Below are 17,659 nucleotides of genomic sequence, written 5' to 3'. Positions count from 1 at the left end.
CTTTTGTTGCGGGCATGCTGTCCTCTAAAATCCACCAGCGACTGCTGGAAAACGACACGCTAGGGCTTAGAGAGGCACGGAAACTTGCGCACTCCCTAGATGTAGCCTGCCGCAACACCCAGGCCTACGTTCCCGACCGCGCGGTACCCGCATGGACAGTGTGGACCCCACCCGCGGCCGATTACAAAGCACCCCTAAATTCCCCACAAGCTTGTGCAGTGCGGCAGCCAGGAAACCCGGGGGGGGGCGGGGGGGGGGGGGGGGGGATGCTATTTTTGCAGGCAAAACAAACACGCCCAGCAACGCTGCCCGGCCTGATCCGCAATCTGCAAGGGCTGTGGGAAGAAGGGGCACCTCGTGGCAGTATGCCAGGCCCGGTCAGCCGCCGCTGTCTCCACAGGCGAACCGGGCCCGCTGCCATGCCTCTCCTCACAGGCCATGTGCGATTCATGTGGGCAGCCATCTTGGATGACGTCTCAGGACCCCGACTCGGCTGGCCATGTATCACCTGATGAGATTGTGGCGCACAATGACTTACGCGAGACGAGAAGTGATGAAGTCGATCTAGGCTTTAATAAGCGAGACTTGTACCCAGCAGCTCAGCAACAGAATGAGGCTGCGGGAGAAGCTCGAGCTCTTATACTCTGCCTTCAGGGTGGAGCCAGAAGTCGGCAGATCCAACCAGGACCCGGGACCTGTCAGCCAATAGCCTCTCGGCTTCACAGGTACCACATTACCCCTAATACATACCATCACAGAGATCTCCCAGCCGTCCATGTGCGATTCATGGGGGCAGCCATCTTGGATGACATCTCAGGACCCCGACTCGGGTGGCAGTGTATCGCCCGACGAGATCTCTCAGCTTCTGCCACAACTTGCCTCAGTGACACTGGACCAGTCTCGGCCCCGAACGCTTTCAACTGCTACGACGTCGATACTCATGAACGGGCACAAGACATCCTGCTTGATCGACTCTGGGAAGACGGAGAGCTTCATCCATCCCAATAAAGTAAGACACTGCTCCCTCGTTGTACACCCGATTAAACAAAAGATCTCCCTGGCCTCTGGGTCCCACTCTGTGGAGATCCGGGGGTACTGCATAGCCAACCTCACGGTCCAGGGCGTGGAGTTCAATAACTTCCGACTCTACGTCCTCCCCTATCTCTGCGCTGCCACACTCCTGGGACTGGATTTCCAGTGTACCCTGTAAAGTTTAACGTTCAAATTCAGCGGCCCCATACCCCCCCTCACTGTCTGCGGCCTGGCGACCCTCAAGGTCGACCCGCCTTCCCCGTTTGCTAACCTTACCCCCGATTGCAAACCCGTCGCCACCAGAAGCAGATGGTACAGTGCACAGGATCGGACCTTCATTAGATCGGAAGTCGAACGGTTACTAAAGGAAGGAATTAACGAGGCCAGCAACAGCCCCTGGAGAGCTGAAGTGGTGGTTGTAAAGACCGGGGAGAAACATAGGATGGTCATAGACTACAGTCAGACCATCAACAGGTTTACGCAGCTCAATACGTACCCTCTCCCCCACATATCTGAAATGGTCAACCAGATAGCGCAATACAAGGTTTTCTCCACAGTAGACCTTAAATCAGCCTACCACCAGCTCCCCATTAGCTCGGATGACCGCAAGTACACTACATTCGAAGCAGATGGGCGGCTCTACCACTTTCTAAGGGTTCCCTTTGGTGTCACAAATGGGGTCTCAGTCTTCCAATGGGAGATAGACCGAATGGTTGACCGGTACGGTCTGCGGCCACGTTCCCGTACTTCGACAATGTCACCATCTGCGGCCATGACCGGCAGGACCACGACACCAACCTCCTCAAATTCCTCCATACCGCAAAAATCCTTAACTTAACCTATAACAAGGACAAATGTGTGTTTAGCACCGATCGCCTAGCCATCCTCGGCTACGTAGTGCATGATGGAGTCATAGGCCCAGATCCCGAATGCATGTGCCCCGCATGGAGTTTCCCCTCCCCCACTGCCCCAAGGCCCTGAAATGTTGCCTGGGCTTCTTTTCTTATTACGCCCAGTGGGTCCCCAATTATGCGGACAAGGCCCGCCCACTAATCCAGTCCACGGTTCTTCCCCTAGCGGCAGAGGCCCGCCAGGCTTTCAGTCGCATCAAAGCAGACATCGCCAGGGCGACGTGCACGCAATTAATGAGTCCCTCCCCTTCCAGGTCGAGAGTGACGCATCCAACATAGTTCTGGCTGCCACCCTCAATCAGGTGGGCAGACCCGTGGCCTTCTTTCATGCACCCACCACGCCTCAGAAATCTGCCATTCCTCTGTCGAGAAGAAGGCCCAAGCCACCGTCGAAGCTGTGCGGCATTGGAAGCATTACCTGGCTGGCAGGAGATTCACTCTCCTCACTGACCAACGGTCGGTCGCCTTCATGTTTGACAATGCACAGCGGGGCAAAATTAAGAATGACAAGGTCTCACGATGGGCTCTCCACCTATAATTACGAGATCTTGTATCGTCCCGGGAAGCTCAACAAGCCTCCTGATGCCCTGTCCCGAAGCACTTGTGCCAGTGTACAAGTAGACCGACTCCGAACCCTCCACGCCAACCTCTGCCACCCGGGGGTCACCTGGTTCTTCCACTTTGTTAAAACCCGCAATCTGCCCTACTCCATCGAGGAGGTCAGGGCCGTAACCAAAAACTGCCAAATATGCGCGGAGTGCAAGCCGCACTTCTACAGGCCAGGGAAAGTGCACCTGGTGAAGGCTTCCCGCCCCTATGAACGCCTCAGCGTGGATTTCAAAGGTCCCTTCCCTCCACCGGCCGCAACACGTATTTCTTAAACGTGATTGATGAGTACTCCCGGTTCCCATTCGCCATCCCCTGTTCCGACATGACGGCTACCTCCACAGCATCTTTACCCTGTTCGGTTTTCCCGCCTCCATCCATAGCGAAAAGGGGGTCCTCCTTCATGAGTGACGAGCTGCGTTAATTCCTGCTCAGCAAGGGCATTGCCTCCAGCAGGATGACAAGTTAAAACCCCCGTGGAAACGGGCATGTAGAGAGGGAGAACGGGATGGTCTGGAAGGCCGTCCTACTGGCCCTATGGTCCAAGAATTCCCCAGTGGCCCGATGGCAGGAGGTCCTCCCCGATGCACTTCACTGATCACTAATGTGCACCACTACCAATGAAACACCTCATGAAATCTCCTTGCCTTCCCTCGGGGACCTCGCTCCCAGCATGGCTGGCAGCCCCCGGACCCGTCCTGCTCCGCAAACAAGTATGGGCCCACAAGTTGGACCCACTAGTTGAGAGGGTACATCTCCTCCATGCTAACCCCCAGTACGCCTATGTGCCGCACCCCGACGGCCGACAAGACACGGTCTCCCTCCGGGATCTGGCCCCCGCTGGATCCCCCCCTCACCCACCCCCCCCCCCCCCACCAACCCCAACCATTTTTTCACTGGCGCACACCACCGCAGCCCCCTTCCCAGGAGGATCCATCCTCGCACTGGCCCCATCCGGATGCAATGAAGCTGAAGACGACACACTCCCACAGCCACGGATGCCCGAGCCGACGCCATCATCACCGCCGGGACTGCGATGATCGCAGAGGATGACCAGGGCCCCCAACCGGCTGATAGTTTCATTGTAAAATGAACTTGTAAATAATTGTCTGTAAATATGTGTATTGCATGTAAAGGCACCGAAGGGTACAGCTATAACCTCTACCACTGTAAAAGAAAGGCCACCACCCCCACCGGACTCTTTTTTAAACAGGGGGTGAATGTGGTAGGCTATATTAGGGCTATCGCGGTACCTCGGTGGGATGTACCTTATATTGTAGCATGAGTGGTGGAACCTGCCTGCTGGTTCCGCCCAGCAGGCGGAGCATAAGAGTCTGTGTTTCACCCACAGCATTCATTCTGTACTGGAGCTGCTGGGGTAACTATTTGTTCATTAAAGCCTTCAATTGGACTACAATCTCGCTTCAGTAGTGACTGATCGTGCATCAATACCAGAATTCACTGTATGACTTTGCGAATTGATCTTACTTTCTCAGTTGGTTTCTCCCTACTTTATATTACACCTTTCACCATTCCCTTCCTGACACAGAGTGATTCCACTGATGAACAATGGGGATGTATTCAGATGCTATCCTCACTCACTGAGGTCATCTTTGACATTGGGTGGTCGTCCAACTAACTATGCCAGCTGCAGAGAATCTACCCTGTTATTTTTGGTCCAGGTCTTATTTGAATTTGGCAGGTGAACTGCTGATCCCAAACATGCATCCTGATGCTGCTGGTCACAATTCTACCTGAGGAATGTTAGCCTGCCATCTAAAAGGTTAGGAGGGGTTATTGGGTTACGGGGATAGGGTGGAAGTGAGGGCTTAAGTGGGTCGGTGCAGACTCGATGGGCTGAATGGCCTCCTTCTGCACTGTATCTTCTATGTTCTATGTTCTATGATTGAGGTTAACCCTAGCCAACATGGTGCAGTTTGAATTCCGATCTCTGGATCATTAGGCCTGGCTTGACAAAATCACTAGTCTCACAATAGAATGTGACAAAGTTCATCCATTTTATTCTAGATTATGGAATTTATATGGAAATATGAAGCGTAAATCTCCAGACTAAGAGCCCACCAGCCTGGCCCCAGACAACTGGAACAGTTGGGACCCCAATGTTGTGGTGCAAAGTGAGCCCCAAGCCTGTACTTGTCGGCATCGATGCCCACTTCGCAATTTTCCCACAGGCAGCCTCCGAATTGTCTGCCTACTAGGCCCACCATCCAATTATGGATGATGGGTAAGCTCTTTGGGCCAGCAGCTCTGAAGAACCAGCTCCGCCACTGGGAAAGGTGGTCACTGCTGAGGAATACAGGAGCCCTTAGGCCTCCAGCAAGTAAGTTTTTAAAAAATGATCAGGGTTCAGCTACAGAGGAGGAACCTCTCCGAGGTGGAGATTGAGTCCGCAGGCGCTGCTTTCTCTGCCTGTGACCCCATCTTTTCTTCTTGTTGTGTGCTTTAAAGCGTAATAAATGTTTTGTTATTTGAACCATTTGCAACAAGACTGACCCCTTTATGGGTTTTTCACAGTAACTTCATTTCAGTGTTAATGTAAGCCTACTTGTGACAATAAAGATTATGATTATTTACTGCAATGGATCTCATATTTAAGAACCGGCATTCCATCAAACCTTCTCCCACTGAGCTGTTGCTGGGAGGTCACCTCCATTTACCTGGTCGCCTCCTGATGCAATGGGGGATCGCCATATATTGGAAAAGTGCTGAGAGCAATGTAAAATGGCCCCTAAATAGACCTTTAATTATGTAAATTAGCTTCTTGGACCAGGCAGCTTTTCTGCATCCAATCCCGTCATCAGTAAAGTGCCAGGCTTGCAGAAGGTACACACTACTGACAATGTGCACTGCTGGTGGGGGGGGGGGGAGGGAATATTTGAGGTGGGAACTGATCCAAGGTGATGAGTGAAAGAAGCAATGGTGACATGAGCAAACCATTTTTATGCAGCGTCTGGTTATGATCTTGAATGCACTGCCTGAGAATGTGTTGGACGTAGATTTGATCGTGGTTTTCAAAAGGGAATTGGATTACTGTTTGAAGAGGAAAAATTTGAAAATGCTAGGAAAACAAAGGCAGTTTCAAGGGATTTATATTAATATTGGTAAACATTAGAAAAAAGGTATGATTTTAAGTGTGCTTAATTTAATGTTTCTGTGCTTGGAGGGGTAAAGCTTATAGTTAGATTCATGCTGGACAAATGTGTTGTTATGTGTGGGGGTTGGTTATTGTGCTTCGAGCAGACTACGGCATAAAGAATAAATAAATGGCATAAGCATGTGAGTGTTGTTTAGAAACTGGGCCTTGTAAGCTTTAAAGTTTTAGCTTTAGCTGAATTTGTGGGCAGTTGGAGAGGACCTCAGGGAGTGAACATCTCTCAACTCTGCCAGAAAAAAGACTGGACGGGATGGGAGCTGAAAAGAGGCAGGCTTCCTGAAATACAAGTTACAGTCCAGATAACCAAGGAATTGGGAGAGAAAGAATTTTTAAGATAACTAGAGTAAAGTGAGCAGAGTCCAAGGTATTGTTCTGAAGAATTCAAGGAGGAGCAAACATAGTGTTCTGGGTTAAAGAAAGAATTGCAGTAACAAGATAGAGGGTAGGATTTTCTGGTCATTCACGCTGGCAAGATCCTATAGTTCTGCCGATGGCACATCCGCGCTGCGGGTTTGCTGGCAACGAGGGATGCATTCAACGGGAACCTCATTGACCACTGGCGAGCCGCCCTCCGCTGCTGCAGAATATGCAATACGTGGCGAGGAAAATCCTGCCCTTAAAGTGGAGCAGCACTTTCAAAGGTAAATCAACCACACAATGCCATTTTAATACTGGGAATTGAGAGTTGAAGAAATTGTGAGAAGTTTTCAAAGCAGTGAAGACAAGTAACTCCTAAAGGGGTTAGTGTAAATCCTGGACTGGATTCGCTGCTAAAAGTGGAGCAGAAGCTTGGTTTAAAACAGTCATTTGTAAAACCTGGACTGGATTTTAGAATGTAAGCCGCTAAAAGAAGGCATTATTATAAGAGAAGATTTTTAAGCGTGTTTTTGGTAGTGTAATTTGGAAACTCTCATGTGATAGTCATCGGGGTGGATTCTGAAGAGGAAACCACAGACACTAACTTGGGTTCAGAGTATGCATAGTGCATGTATTTTACCAGTCATCTTATGTGCTTAAAAGGGACTTTGTGTTAATGGGACCATTTTAGTTTAAGATTAACTTTGTAATCCATGTTAATCTTAAAATTTGTGTGTATTTGTTCAACTAAGGGAGCAGTAATGTATTGCATAATAATCCAACTTTTCACGTTCAATAAATATTTTCCCTGGTTGGTAAAACTAATTAGCGGTCCGGTGACCCCATGTTTTATGAAAATAAAATAAAAAGTTACTGCCTTTTGAGACAGGATTCCATTCTGGGATCTTCCCATCCAATTATATAACATCAACTGGGATCATAACACAAAACTACCGGAAAAGGGTGGGAGAGTGGGATTAACTGAACAGTTCTTATAGAGTGAGCTACCATGGACATGATGGGCCAAATGGCCGCCTTCTGTACTGTGACCATTCTATGGTTATATGACTACTCCTGCTCTGCCTGAGACAGTAGCTGGGGAAGGGATGGAGTCAGTGGCATGGAGTGAAGTTTCTGGCAGGATTTGAAGGCAATAGCTCTTTTTAATGTTATGCTGAATAAATTATGCCTCGTTCAAGATTAAATGCTGGACAAGCAATCTGATATCACTGATACAACTAAGGGACATACAAAGTGTTAGAGAGGTGAAGCTGAGTGTCATCAGCATAGCTGTAAAGGCTGACCTTTTGCATTATATATTTAAAGGGCATTAAAAAAAGGTGTTGGTGAAACTATCCCCTTCCTTACCTATCCAAATTGCCTCTCACATTCTTCCTCTTTTCTGTTGAGCACTGCTTGCCAGTGCTCCCATCACAATCTTCCACCAATCACAAACAATCCCTCTCCACGCCTCGTGAGCAGAACTGCGTGCCAAACTCTTCACTTCTGCAAAGAACTGTATGTTACAATCCTCGCCTGTTGTCAATACTGCTCTGTTAAAGTCCAGCCTCGTCTCCCCCTCCCCTCCCCATCAGCTTGGTGCTGTCTGTCAGAATCCTTCCTTCCTATATCAGTCAGAGCCCTTCCCCTCAACTCAAAGCTGCCTATCATATTCCTCTGTTTCCTCTTCTCCTCCCACCCTGAGCTGAGCTACTTACGTCAGTTACTTCTTTGTAGAATAACGTTTTGTTAAAATAGACAGCTTCTGTTCTCAATTCCTGGTACACAGACAAAATTCAGTCAAAATGACTTTTATTCAAAAATGTTCACTGCAGATCAACACAGTTTTTCTGCTAACTATATCAGGTAAGGATATTTTAATTGAAATACATTTTTAACTTTATGTATTAAATTCTTTGGGTTAATTTTAACTTTTAAACCAGGCAATATCAGTTTATTTGATCATTTTACAGCCAGACGATGTTCCTTTCCTCCTAATGCAATGGGCACCTGCTGTGATAGCAACTGCTTTATGTAATCTTCATTACCCACCATACCTTTGGTTTTCAAAGGAAATTTGGAAATAGAGGTAATTTAATGAACAGTAAATTGGGCAGATAGATTTCCTATTGCATTAACTGTTGCTACAAAGGATGCTTACATTTACTCAAATATTGACCTTGTATCCTATCTGCTTTATGAAATTACACTCTGAATGTGCACTTAATTTGCTAAAAGCACCCAATGTTCATTTATCTGCAAATAATCCTAAAATAAAATAAATTCGATCACACTTAATATTTAATTCAAAAATCTTTTTATTGGCATTTTCTATATTTATAAGCTGTTGTATATATACACATCACATTTTAATGGATAATTCATCCTAAAGGGCTGGAACTGTCAGTGGGGCCTGGGAGTTTCCTCAATCAGTTCCAGAGACCATTTAAGCTCATGTCCTTAATTCTGCCTGGATAAGGTGTGAGAATTTTGCAGTACTCTTTGCTGTCAGATTGTGAGAGGGACTCCAGCAGTAATCTTGCACACATTTGGGGTCCTCCAAGCATTACACCTGCCAGCCTGCTTCAAAACCTTTTCGATAGGTCATGTTATCTGCAATTTTCATGTAGCGGTGACAGCAACACCATATCATGCCAAAGAAACTCCAATCTGGTGGATTTTTCAATAGTTTGGATTGATGCTGGGTTTCCTTTCATGTCACAGAGATCAGTTGACCAGAAACAAATTAATACATTTCAACAGTTTTGTTTTTTAATCCACAGGTCTGTTACTTACAGAAAGTAGCGATGATGTGGAGAATGTTTACAGTGAACTTGGGAAGCCAATATTCTTACATGTTTGGGATCAAAGCTCCAATAAGTACCATGAGGTGAAGTGGATGTATAATGGCAATGTAGCTGGACGATACAAAGATGGTTCTTTTCGGGTCTATGGTGGTTATAAAGATCGATTAAACATTTTTCCAAATGGGACTTTGACACTTAAAATCAGCAAAACAACTGACAATGGAAAATATATATGTGAAATATATGACAAAGCGGGAATACGTCAATCTACTAAAAACTTTCAACTGCATTTACTTGGTAAGTTTCTTTCTTTATTAGAATCCAGCCCAAAGCTTTGGACAAAATTCACTGGGTAATAGTCAGGGATTCCAAATCCTTTTGGGGAAAGAATCTATTTCAGGTAATTAGGGTATTGTAAATCTGAGGAAATATTCTCCACGTCAGGATTAGCCATGCATTATAAAAAAGGTGCAAATGCCTCTGAATCCTGAAGCAGCACCCATAACATCAGCTTATCAACATGCTCACAGAATGCATGATAATGTTTTGTATTATGTGAAAAGTTCCATGTACATACATGATAGTGGGGATTTAGAACTACAGGATTTGTAGGCGGTTGTGGGATAATGGCACCATCTGAACCACATCAGTGGGGTTGCAAATTGGCCCAATGAGTAAATATAACACTGTTAGTGCAACACTGATGCAGTTTAGATGCTTGTATCATAAAGGCAGGTCTCATATTGTGCAGATATCGGGTTGGTGCTGATACCACTCATGAATTGATGCCAGACTGATATTGTAACTGCCTTGGTATTGTCCTGATATTGGTCTGGTGCTGGTACACTGGTACTGGTGCAGACAGTCTCTTTGTAATATCGGACTTGCACTTAGATGCTCTTCGAATAATTGGATGGTGTTGTCTTGGATCTAGAGCATTCCAGTTCTGTATTGCAAGCAAATTTTATATTTTAACCATTTGAGCTGCATTCCAGTCAGCTTAAATAAACAATCTATGCATGGTTTTCATCTACAAGGCAGTGTAGACCCTACTGATGTTCAGCATGTAATTGCACAATAAATTGTCGGAAGTTGAATCCTAAACAAGCCAATTTTAGCTAGTATCAAGGCAAATAATACCTAAAATTTAAGTGATGGAAAGGGATAAGTATACACCGCAGGGCAAGAGTTATAGCTGGGGGAAGGGCAATTATGATGCCATTAGACGTGACTTGGGGGGGATAAGGTGGAGAAGTAAGCTGCAAGTGTTGGGCACACTGGATAAGTGGGGCTTGTTCAAGGATCAGCTACTGCGTGTTCTTGATAAGTATGTACCGGTCAGACAGGGAGGAAGGTGTCGAGCGAGGGAACCGTGGTTTACCAAGGAAGTGGAATCTCTTGTTAAGAGGAAGAAGGAGGCCTATGTGAAGATGAAGTGTGAAGTTTCGGTTGGGGCGATGGATAGTTACAAGGTAGCGAGGAAGGATCTAAAGAGAGAGCTAAGACGAGCAAGGAGGGGACATGAGAAGTATTTGGCAGGAAGGATCAAGTAAAACCCAAAAGCTTTCTATAGGTATGTCAGGAATAAGCGAATGATTAGGGAAAGAGTAGGACCAGTCAAGGACAGGGATGGGAAATTGTGTGTGGAGTCTGAAGAGATAGGCGAGATACTAAATGAATATTTTTCGTCAGTATTCACTCAGGAAAAAGATAATGTTGTGGAGGAGAATGCTGAGCCCCAGGCTAATAGAATAGATGGCATTGAGGTACGTAGGGAAGAGGTGTTGGCAATTCTGGACAGGCTAAAAATAGATAAGTCCCCGGGACCTGATGGGATTTATCCTAGGATTCTCTGGGAGGCCAGGGAAGAGATTGCTGGACCTTTGGATTTGATTTTTATGTCATCATTGGCTACAGGAATAGTGCCAGAGGACTGGAGGACAGCAAATGTGGTCCCTTTGTTCAAAAAGGGGAGCAGAGACAACCCCGGCAACTATAGACCGGTGAGCCTCACGTCTGTAGTGGGTAAAGTCTTGGAGGGGATTATAAGAGACAAGATTTATAATCATCTAGATAGGAATAATATGATCAGGGATAGTCAGCATGGCTTTGTGAAGGGTAGGTCATGCCTCACAAACCTTATTGAGTTCTTTGAGAAGGTGACTGAACAGGTAGACGAGGGTAGAGCAGTTGATGTGGTGTATATGGATTTCAGCAAAGCGTTTGATAAGGTTCCCCACGGTAGGCTGTTGCAAAAAATACGGAGGCTGGGGATTGAGGGTGATTTAGAGATGTGGATCAGAAATTGGCTAGCTGAAAGAAGACAGAGGGTGGTGGTTGATGGGAAATGTTCAGAATGGAGTACAGTCACAAGTGGAGAACCACAAGGATCTGTTCTGGGGCCGTTGCTGTTTGTCATTTTTATCAATGACCTAGAGGAAGGCGCAGAAGGGTGGGTGAGTAAATTTGCAGACGATACTAAAGTTGGTGGTGTTGTCGATAGTGTGGAAGGATGTAGCAGGTTACAGAGGGATATAGATAAGCTGCAGAGCTGGGCTGAGAGGTGGCAAATGGAGTTTAATGTAGAGAAGTGTGAGGTGATTCACTTTGGAAGGAATAACAGGAATGGGAATATTTGGCTAATGGTAAAGTTCTTGAAAGTGTGGATGAGCAGAGGGATCTAGGTGTCCATGTACATAGATCCCTGAAAGTTGCCACCCAGGTTGATAGGGTTGTGAAGAAGGCCTATGGAGTGTTGGCCTTTATTGGTAGAGGGATTGAGTTCCGGAGTCGGGAGGTCATGTTGCAGCTGTACAGAACTCTGGTACGGCCGCATTTGGAGTATTGCGTACAGTTCTGGTCACCGCATTATAGGAAGGACGTGGAGGCTTTGGAGCGGGTGCAGAGGAGATTTACCAGGATGTTGCCTGGTATGGAGGGAAAATCTTATGAGGAAAGGCTGATGGACTTGAGGTTGTTTTCGTTGGAGAGAAGAAGGTTAAGAGGAGACTTAATAGAGGCATACAAAATGATCAGGGGGTTGGATAGGGTGGACAGTGAGAGCCTTCTCCCGCGGATGGATATGGCTGGCACGAGGGGACATAACTTTAAACTGAGGGGTAATAGATATAGAACAGAGGTCAGAGGTAGGTTCTTTACGCAAAGAGTAGTGAGGCCGTGGAATGCCCTACCTGCTACAGTAGTGAACTCGCCAACATTGAGGGCATTTAAAAGTTTATTGGATAAACATATGGATGATAATGGCATAGTGTAGGTTAGATGGCTTTTGTTTCGGTGCAACATCGTGGGCCGAAGGGCCTGTACAGCGCTGTATTGTTCTATGTTCTATGTCTATGTTCTATGAACACATTTATTTTGAATGCGTTTGCATCAAGTTGCAAGCAGTTTGAATAGTTACCATAAACCAAGAGCAAAAGTTGCTTTGTCCTAATTTGTACAATATATTGGTGACTGGATTATCATACTATATCATTATCAGCACTCTTAATCCAATTTCATAGTCATTCTACAATATTATTTTTGTAAGGAGCAACAAAAGGAGTCTATAACGTGTTGTAGAGAAAAATAATTAATTTTTATTTAACATGTAAACTATGTACACAGCACCAGTAGTTCCCTACTAGGTCTTTCCTAGTTAGTGCCTGACTGGCCGACTCTATTTATACAAAGGCACATTGCCTTAGTTAAGGGTCCCCCTCAGAGGAGCTCATATTCTGCAAGCTCCACAGGATAGTGGATCATCTCTACCCTGTAAGACCCATGCGGGTTATAACAATTATGTTTGTTGAAATTATGACCCTTATGAAATAAAAATCGCTTATTGTCACAAGTAGGCTTCAAATGAAGTTACTGTGAAAAGCCCCTAGTCGCCACATTCCGGCGCCTGTTCGGGGATTGAACTACTTTCGTGAATCCTACCAAGTCATTTCTTTTGATTCATTGTAAAGTTGAGCAGTATTATTTTAATAATTAAAAATGTTAAATTTGAATTCTTTTGACCTCTACTTGCTCAGTTGGATTAGTTATAACATTAATGAAGAAAACAAGAGGTAAAATATTTCAGAATTTTAGTTGAATAAGTCTTTCTTATATTGATAGCACTTCTAGGATGATCAATAGGATTTACTGCTTTGTTATTTTTATCTCAACTTATTTTAAGTCACTGGGTTTTCTTCAGAAATATTTTCACCTCAAAAAGTTCCCCACTGCCTGTGGGCCAGTGCCAGGTTCTTTTTGGCCAGATTCCATATTGTTGTGCAGGTCTGTCAGCCAAGATTTTTGAAACAATTATGGGAGGGTTTTTACGAGATCCCTCTCACAAGCGATAGGCTGCAGGTGGCTTCTCAGGAAGTCACAAGCACAATGCCCTTTTTTGTGCTTTGATACCAGTGCCCACAATAAAACACTAGCACCAGATGCAAGTGTGCTGGAGATGTAAAGTGAAAACAAAAAATGCAATAATTTAAAGATAAATGAAAAGCATTACTGTTGCATGTTGTGATGAAAGATTATATCTGAAATAAAGGCCAGGTTCGATCCCAGCTCTGGGTCACTGGCTGTGTGAAGTTTGCACATTCTCTCCGTGTTTGCGTGGGTTTCGCCCCCACAACCCAAAGATGTGCAAGGTAGGTGGATTGAACATGCTAAATTGCCCTTAATTGGAAAAAAATGAATTGGGCACACTACATTTAAAAAAAACATACATCCTCCTCCATTGTCTTGCTCAATGTGACTGTCCTTATTTGGATCCGGTTGTAGTCAGGACATTTCGAACAACTCGTTCTTTCCTGCCCTGCATCCTGACCTCCAAAGTCCCCCAAGAATTTTATCCTTGGCTCCCTCATTTACACAATGCTGTTTTGTAGCAGCAACTGCAGACATAAGGGGCGGGATTCTCCGACCCCCCGCCGTGGCGGAGAATCGCTAGGGGGCAGCGTGAATCCAACCCGCCGCTCCGACGCCGGCTGCCGAATTCTTCGGCACCGTTTTTTTGGCAGGGGGCGGGGATCGCGCCACGCCAGTCGTTGGCAGCTCCCCCCCCCCCCCGGCGATTTTCCGGTCCCCGATGGGCCGAGCGGCCACCCGTGTTCGGAAGTCCCACCAGTGTGGATTAGACCAGGTCCGTATCGGCGGGACCTGGCTCTAAGGGCTTCCTGCGGAGTCCTCTGGGGGGTGGGGGGGGCGCGGGGGATACGGCCGCGGGGGGATCCCCACGGTGGCCTGGCCCGCAATCGGGCCCACCGATCTGCGGGCGGGCCTGTGCCATGAAGGCACTCTTTCCCTCCGCGCCGGCCTCTGTAAAGCTCCGCCACGGCCGGCGCGGAGAAGAAATACCCTGCGCATGCGCAAGAAACATGCAGCGGTTCTGCGCATGCACCAGAACACGCTGGTGCTCCTGCACATGCGCCAACTCGCGCTGGCCGTCGGAGGCCCTTCGACGCCAGTTGGCGCAGCGCCAACCCCTCCAGCGCCGGCCTAGCCCCCGAAGGTGCAGAGGATTCCGCACCTTCCGGGCGGCCCGAGGCCGGAGTGGTTCATGCCACTCCTTGGCGCCGTATGACCACCCCGCCGGATACCGGAAAATCTCGGCCAAGTTAGGATTTCCTTGCATTGCATGAAAAACTGCACTTTTCCCACTGGCAGCAATGAGGGTTTTTCATGCTGTGTATTCCAATTAATTATGCATGCACGTGAGACACGCAGGATGGCTGGTGGGTTGTTAAATGTCAAAAGGAGATGGTTAGGTTTTCTCTTCTTAGAGGTTGTCATTTGTATGCCATGAATGCTACGTGCTCAAGCCTAAATCTGAATGTTGCCCAGCCCTTTCTGCATGCTGGCTCTATTAACTGAGGAGTTGCGAATGGAACTGGGATTAGTTCTTTATTTATGGAATGTTGGCGTTGCTGGTTGGGCCAACATTTATTGCCCATTCCTAATTGCCCATGAATTTAGTGGCTCTTTCAGAGGGCATTTAAGAGTCAACCACATTGCCATGCCAGGTAAGGATGGCAGCTTTCCTTCCCTGAAGGATATTAGTGACCCAGATGGGTTTTTATGACAATCGACAATGGTTAGACTTTTAATTCCATATTTCTATTGAATTTAAATTTCACCATCTGCCGCGATGGAGTTCGAACCCGGGACCTCAGAGCATAACCCTGGGTCCCTGGATTACTAGTCCAACGACAATACCATTATGCCACTGCCACTCCCATCTATGTGTAACCCAGTGAACATGTAATTTCATAAATTACATGTAAGAGGCTATTCAAATGGATAGGACAAAGCTGGTTACTTGGCCAAACATGTCTTGCATTTCAACAGAAATATACTGCATATTAGGCGTGACGGCCCCCTTGGGGGGCCAAAGACTGTGCTCCATTTGATTTCCCCCTTACACAGCTGAGTATGAATTCCCTGGTAATTGGGGCAGAGTTTTCCCCTACCAAGGGGAAACTACTCTGGATAAAAGCCCTGACTTGGGTGCAGGTCAGAGAGGATAGCTGTTCGGGGAGATGGGTAGCAGTTTTCATGATTCTGTCTACACTGTAATAAATCTGCCGTTCATTTCTACTCTACCGTGTGTTCCTGTCATCTCTCCCATTCGGGTTCTACACTAATTCTCACCTGTAATCTGTATTTGTGTCTTATTGTCTTTCATTGGTTTGTTATCCTTTAGTGCTTCTCACCGTGAAAAATGTCAATGTTAGAGACTGTTTTACTGATCTACTTCTCACACCAAGTGGCATAGAATCATAGAATTTACAGTGCAGAAGGAGGCCGACCCTTGGAAAGAGCACCCCACGTGGCAATTACTCCCACGTCAAGATTGTGTTCAAACGACCAAGGCATTCTCATTCCCTTCTGGCCCAACCCTTTGGCCTCACAGACCTCTCTATCCACCCTTATAATCCTTGGTGGCGTCGTACTTGTTGTATATCTGTTTAATCGGCCTGCAGCCTATTAACAGTCACCCCTGTCGTGTTGGGTGTTCTGATGTACAAATGATCCAACACGGCTGGAGATGGTTGAACTCCAATTTTATTAACTATTCAACTGTAACAGCACACTGCTAACTTGGGTACGTGCATTGCCAGCTAATCTGTGGACCCTGTCCTATTACTATCTGGGTGAGGCACTCAGCACATGGTGAATGTCTGAGTGGCAGGCTCTGAGCTCGGTGATCTGAGCTGGCTGCTGCTGGAATGGGCGGGCACTGTAGTGTCCCCTGTTCTTATAGTGCGTGTGCTCTCACTGGTGATTGGCTGCGATGTTGTGTGTGTGTTGGTTGGTCCCATTGCATTTCCATCAGTGTGTGTTTGATTGCACCATGATATCATAGATATCATAGAATTTACAGTGCAGAAGGAGGCCATTCGGCCCATCGAGTCTGCACCGGCTCTTGGAAAGAGCACCCTACCCAAGGTCCACACCTCCACCCTATCCCCACAACCCAGTAACTCCACCCTACACCAAGGGCAATTTTGGACACTATGGGCAATTTAGCATGGCCAATCCACCTAACCCGCACATCTTTGGACTGTGGGAGGAAACCGGAGCACCCGGAGGAAACCCACGCACACACGGGGAGGATGTGCAGACTCCGCACAGGCAGTGACCCAAGCCGGAATCGAACCTGGGACCCTGGAGCTGTGAAGCATTTGTGCTACCCACAATGCTACCGTGCTGCCCTAATATGCTGATCTGCTGATCTGCCCTGATATGCTGATCTAAATATCATGACAACCCCTACCTTATTGCTGGTAGTAGAGACTTGCCTGTGACAACTCCCTGAAAGTGTTATGCTGCTGCCTGTGAAGCCTGACATCAACTTCTGCGAGTGTTGTGCGATGCAAGAGCGGCGAGCTGACTACGAAGTGAGGAGTGATGGATTGGATTGGATTGGATTTGGATTTGTTTATTGTCACTTGTACCGAGGTACAGTGAAAAGTATTTTTCTGCGAGCAGCTCAACAGATCATTAAGTACATGGGAAGAAAAGATACAACCAGTTGTATCTCTCTGCATCTGGGCAGCACGGTAGCATTGTGGAGAGCACAAATGCTTCACAGCTCCAGGGTCCCAGGTTCAATTCCCCGCTGGGTCATTGTCTGTGCGGAGTCTGCACATCCTCCCCGTGTGTGCGTGGGTTTCCTCCGGGTGCTCCGGTTTCCTCCCACAGTCCAAAGATGTGCAGATTAGGTGGATTGGCCATGCTAAATTGCCCATAGTGACCAAAATTGCCCTTAGTGTTGGGTGGGTTACTGGGTTATGGGGATAGGGTGGAGATGTGGACCTTGGGTAGGGTGCTCTTTCCAAGAGCCGGTGCAGACTCGATGGGCCGAATGGCCTCCTTCTGCACTGTAAATTCTATGATAATGAGATATAAATATATTAAAATGACGTTCCCAATGTGCCACGATGGAAAACGTGACCAGCCATTGACAGATGGAGCGGACAATCGCAAACTGGTTTCACAATGACATAAACTGAATTTTGGCCTTGTAATAAGACCATAAGACCATAAGACATAGGAGCGGAAGTAAGGCCATTCGGCCCATCGAGTCCACTCCACCATTCAATCATGGCTGATTTCAATTCCATTTACCCGCTCTCTCTCCATAGCCCTTAATTCCTCGAGAAATCAGGAATTTATCAACTTCTGTCTTAAAGACACTCAACGTCCCGGCCTCCACCGCCCTCTGTGGTAATGAATTCCACAGACCCACCACTCTCTGGCTGAAGAAATTT

General features: G+C 46.9%; 1 protein-coding gene across 2 annotated transcripts in view; it reads left to right on the top strand.

Annotated features, from left to right (window-relative positions):
* Positions 1 to 7,830: 7,830 nt before the first annotated feature.
* Positions 7,831 to 17,659, top strand: part of LOC140427923 (T-cell surface antigen CD2-like) — a 43,575-nt gene continuing 33,746 nt past the window's right edge. For both annotated transcript variants that reach the window (XM_072513787.1, XM_072513786.1), the window contains exons 1-2: positions 7,831 to 7,947; positions 8,865 to 9,185. In XM_072513787.1, the coding sequence (XP_072369888.1) occupies positions 7,887 to 7,947; positions 8,865 to 9,185 (382 nt within the window). In that variant the 5' untranslated portion in view covers positions 7,831 to 7,886. The remainder of the gene's footprint in view (positions 7,948 to 8,864; positions 9,186 to 17,659) is intronic.

This window comes from Scyliorhinus torazame, chromosome 8 (genome assembly GCF_047496885.1).
Source record: "Scyliorhinus torazame isolate Kashiwa2021f chromosome 8, sScyTor2.1, whole genome shotgun sequence".
Classification (NCBI taxonomy): Eukaryota; Metazoa; Chordata; class Chondrichthyes; order Carcharhiniformes; family Scyliorhinidae; genus Scyliorhinus; species Scyliorhinus torazame.
Note: the sequence above shows the minus strand (reverse complement) of the source record. Positions and strands in the feature narration are given on the sequence as shown.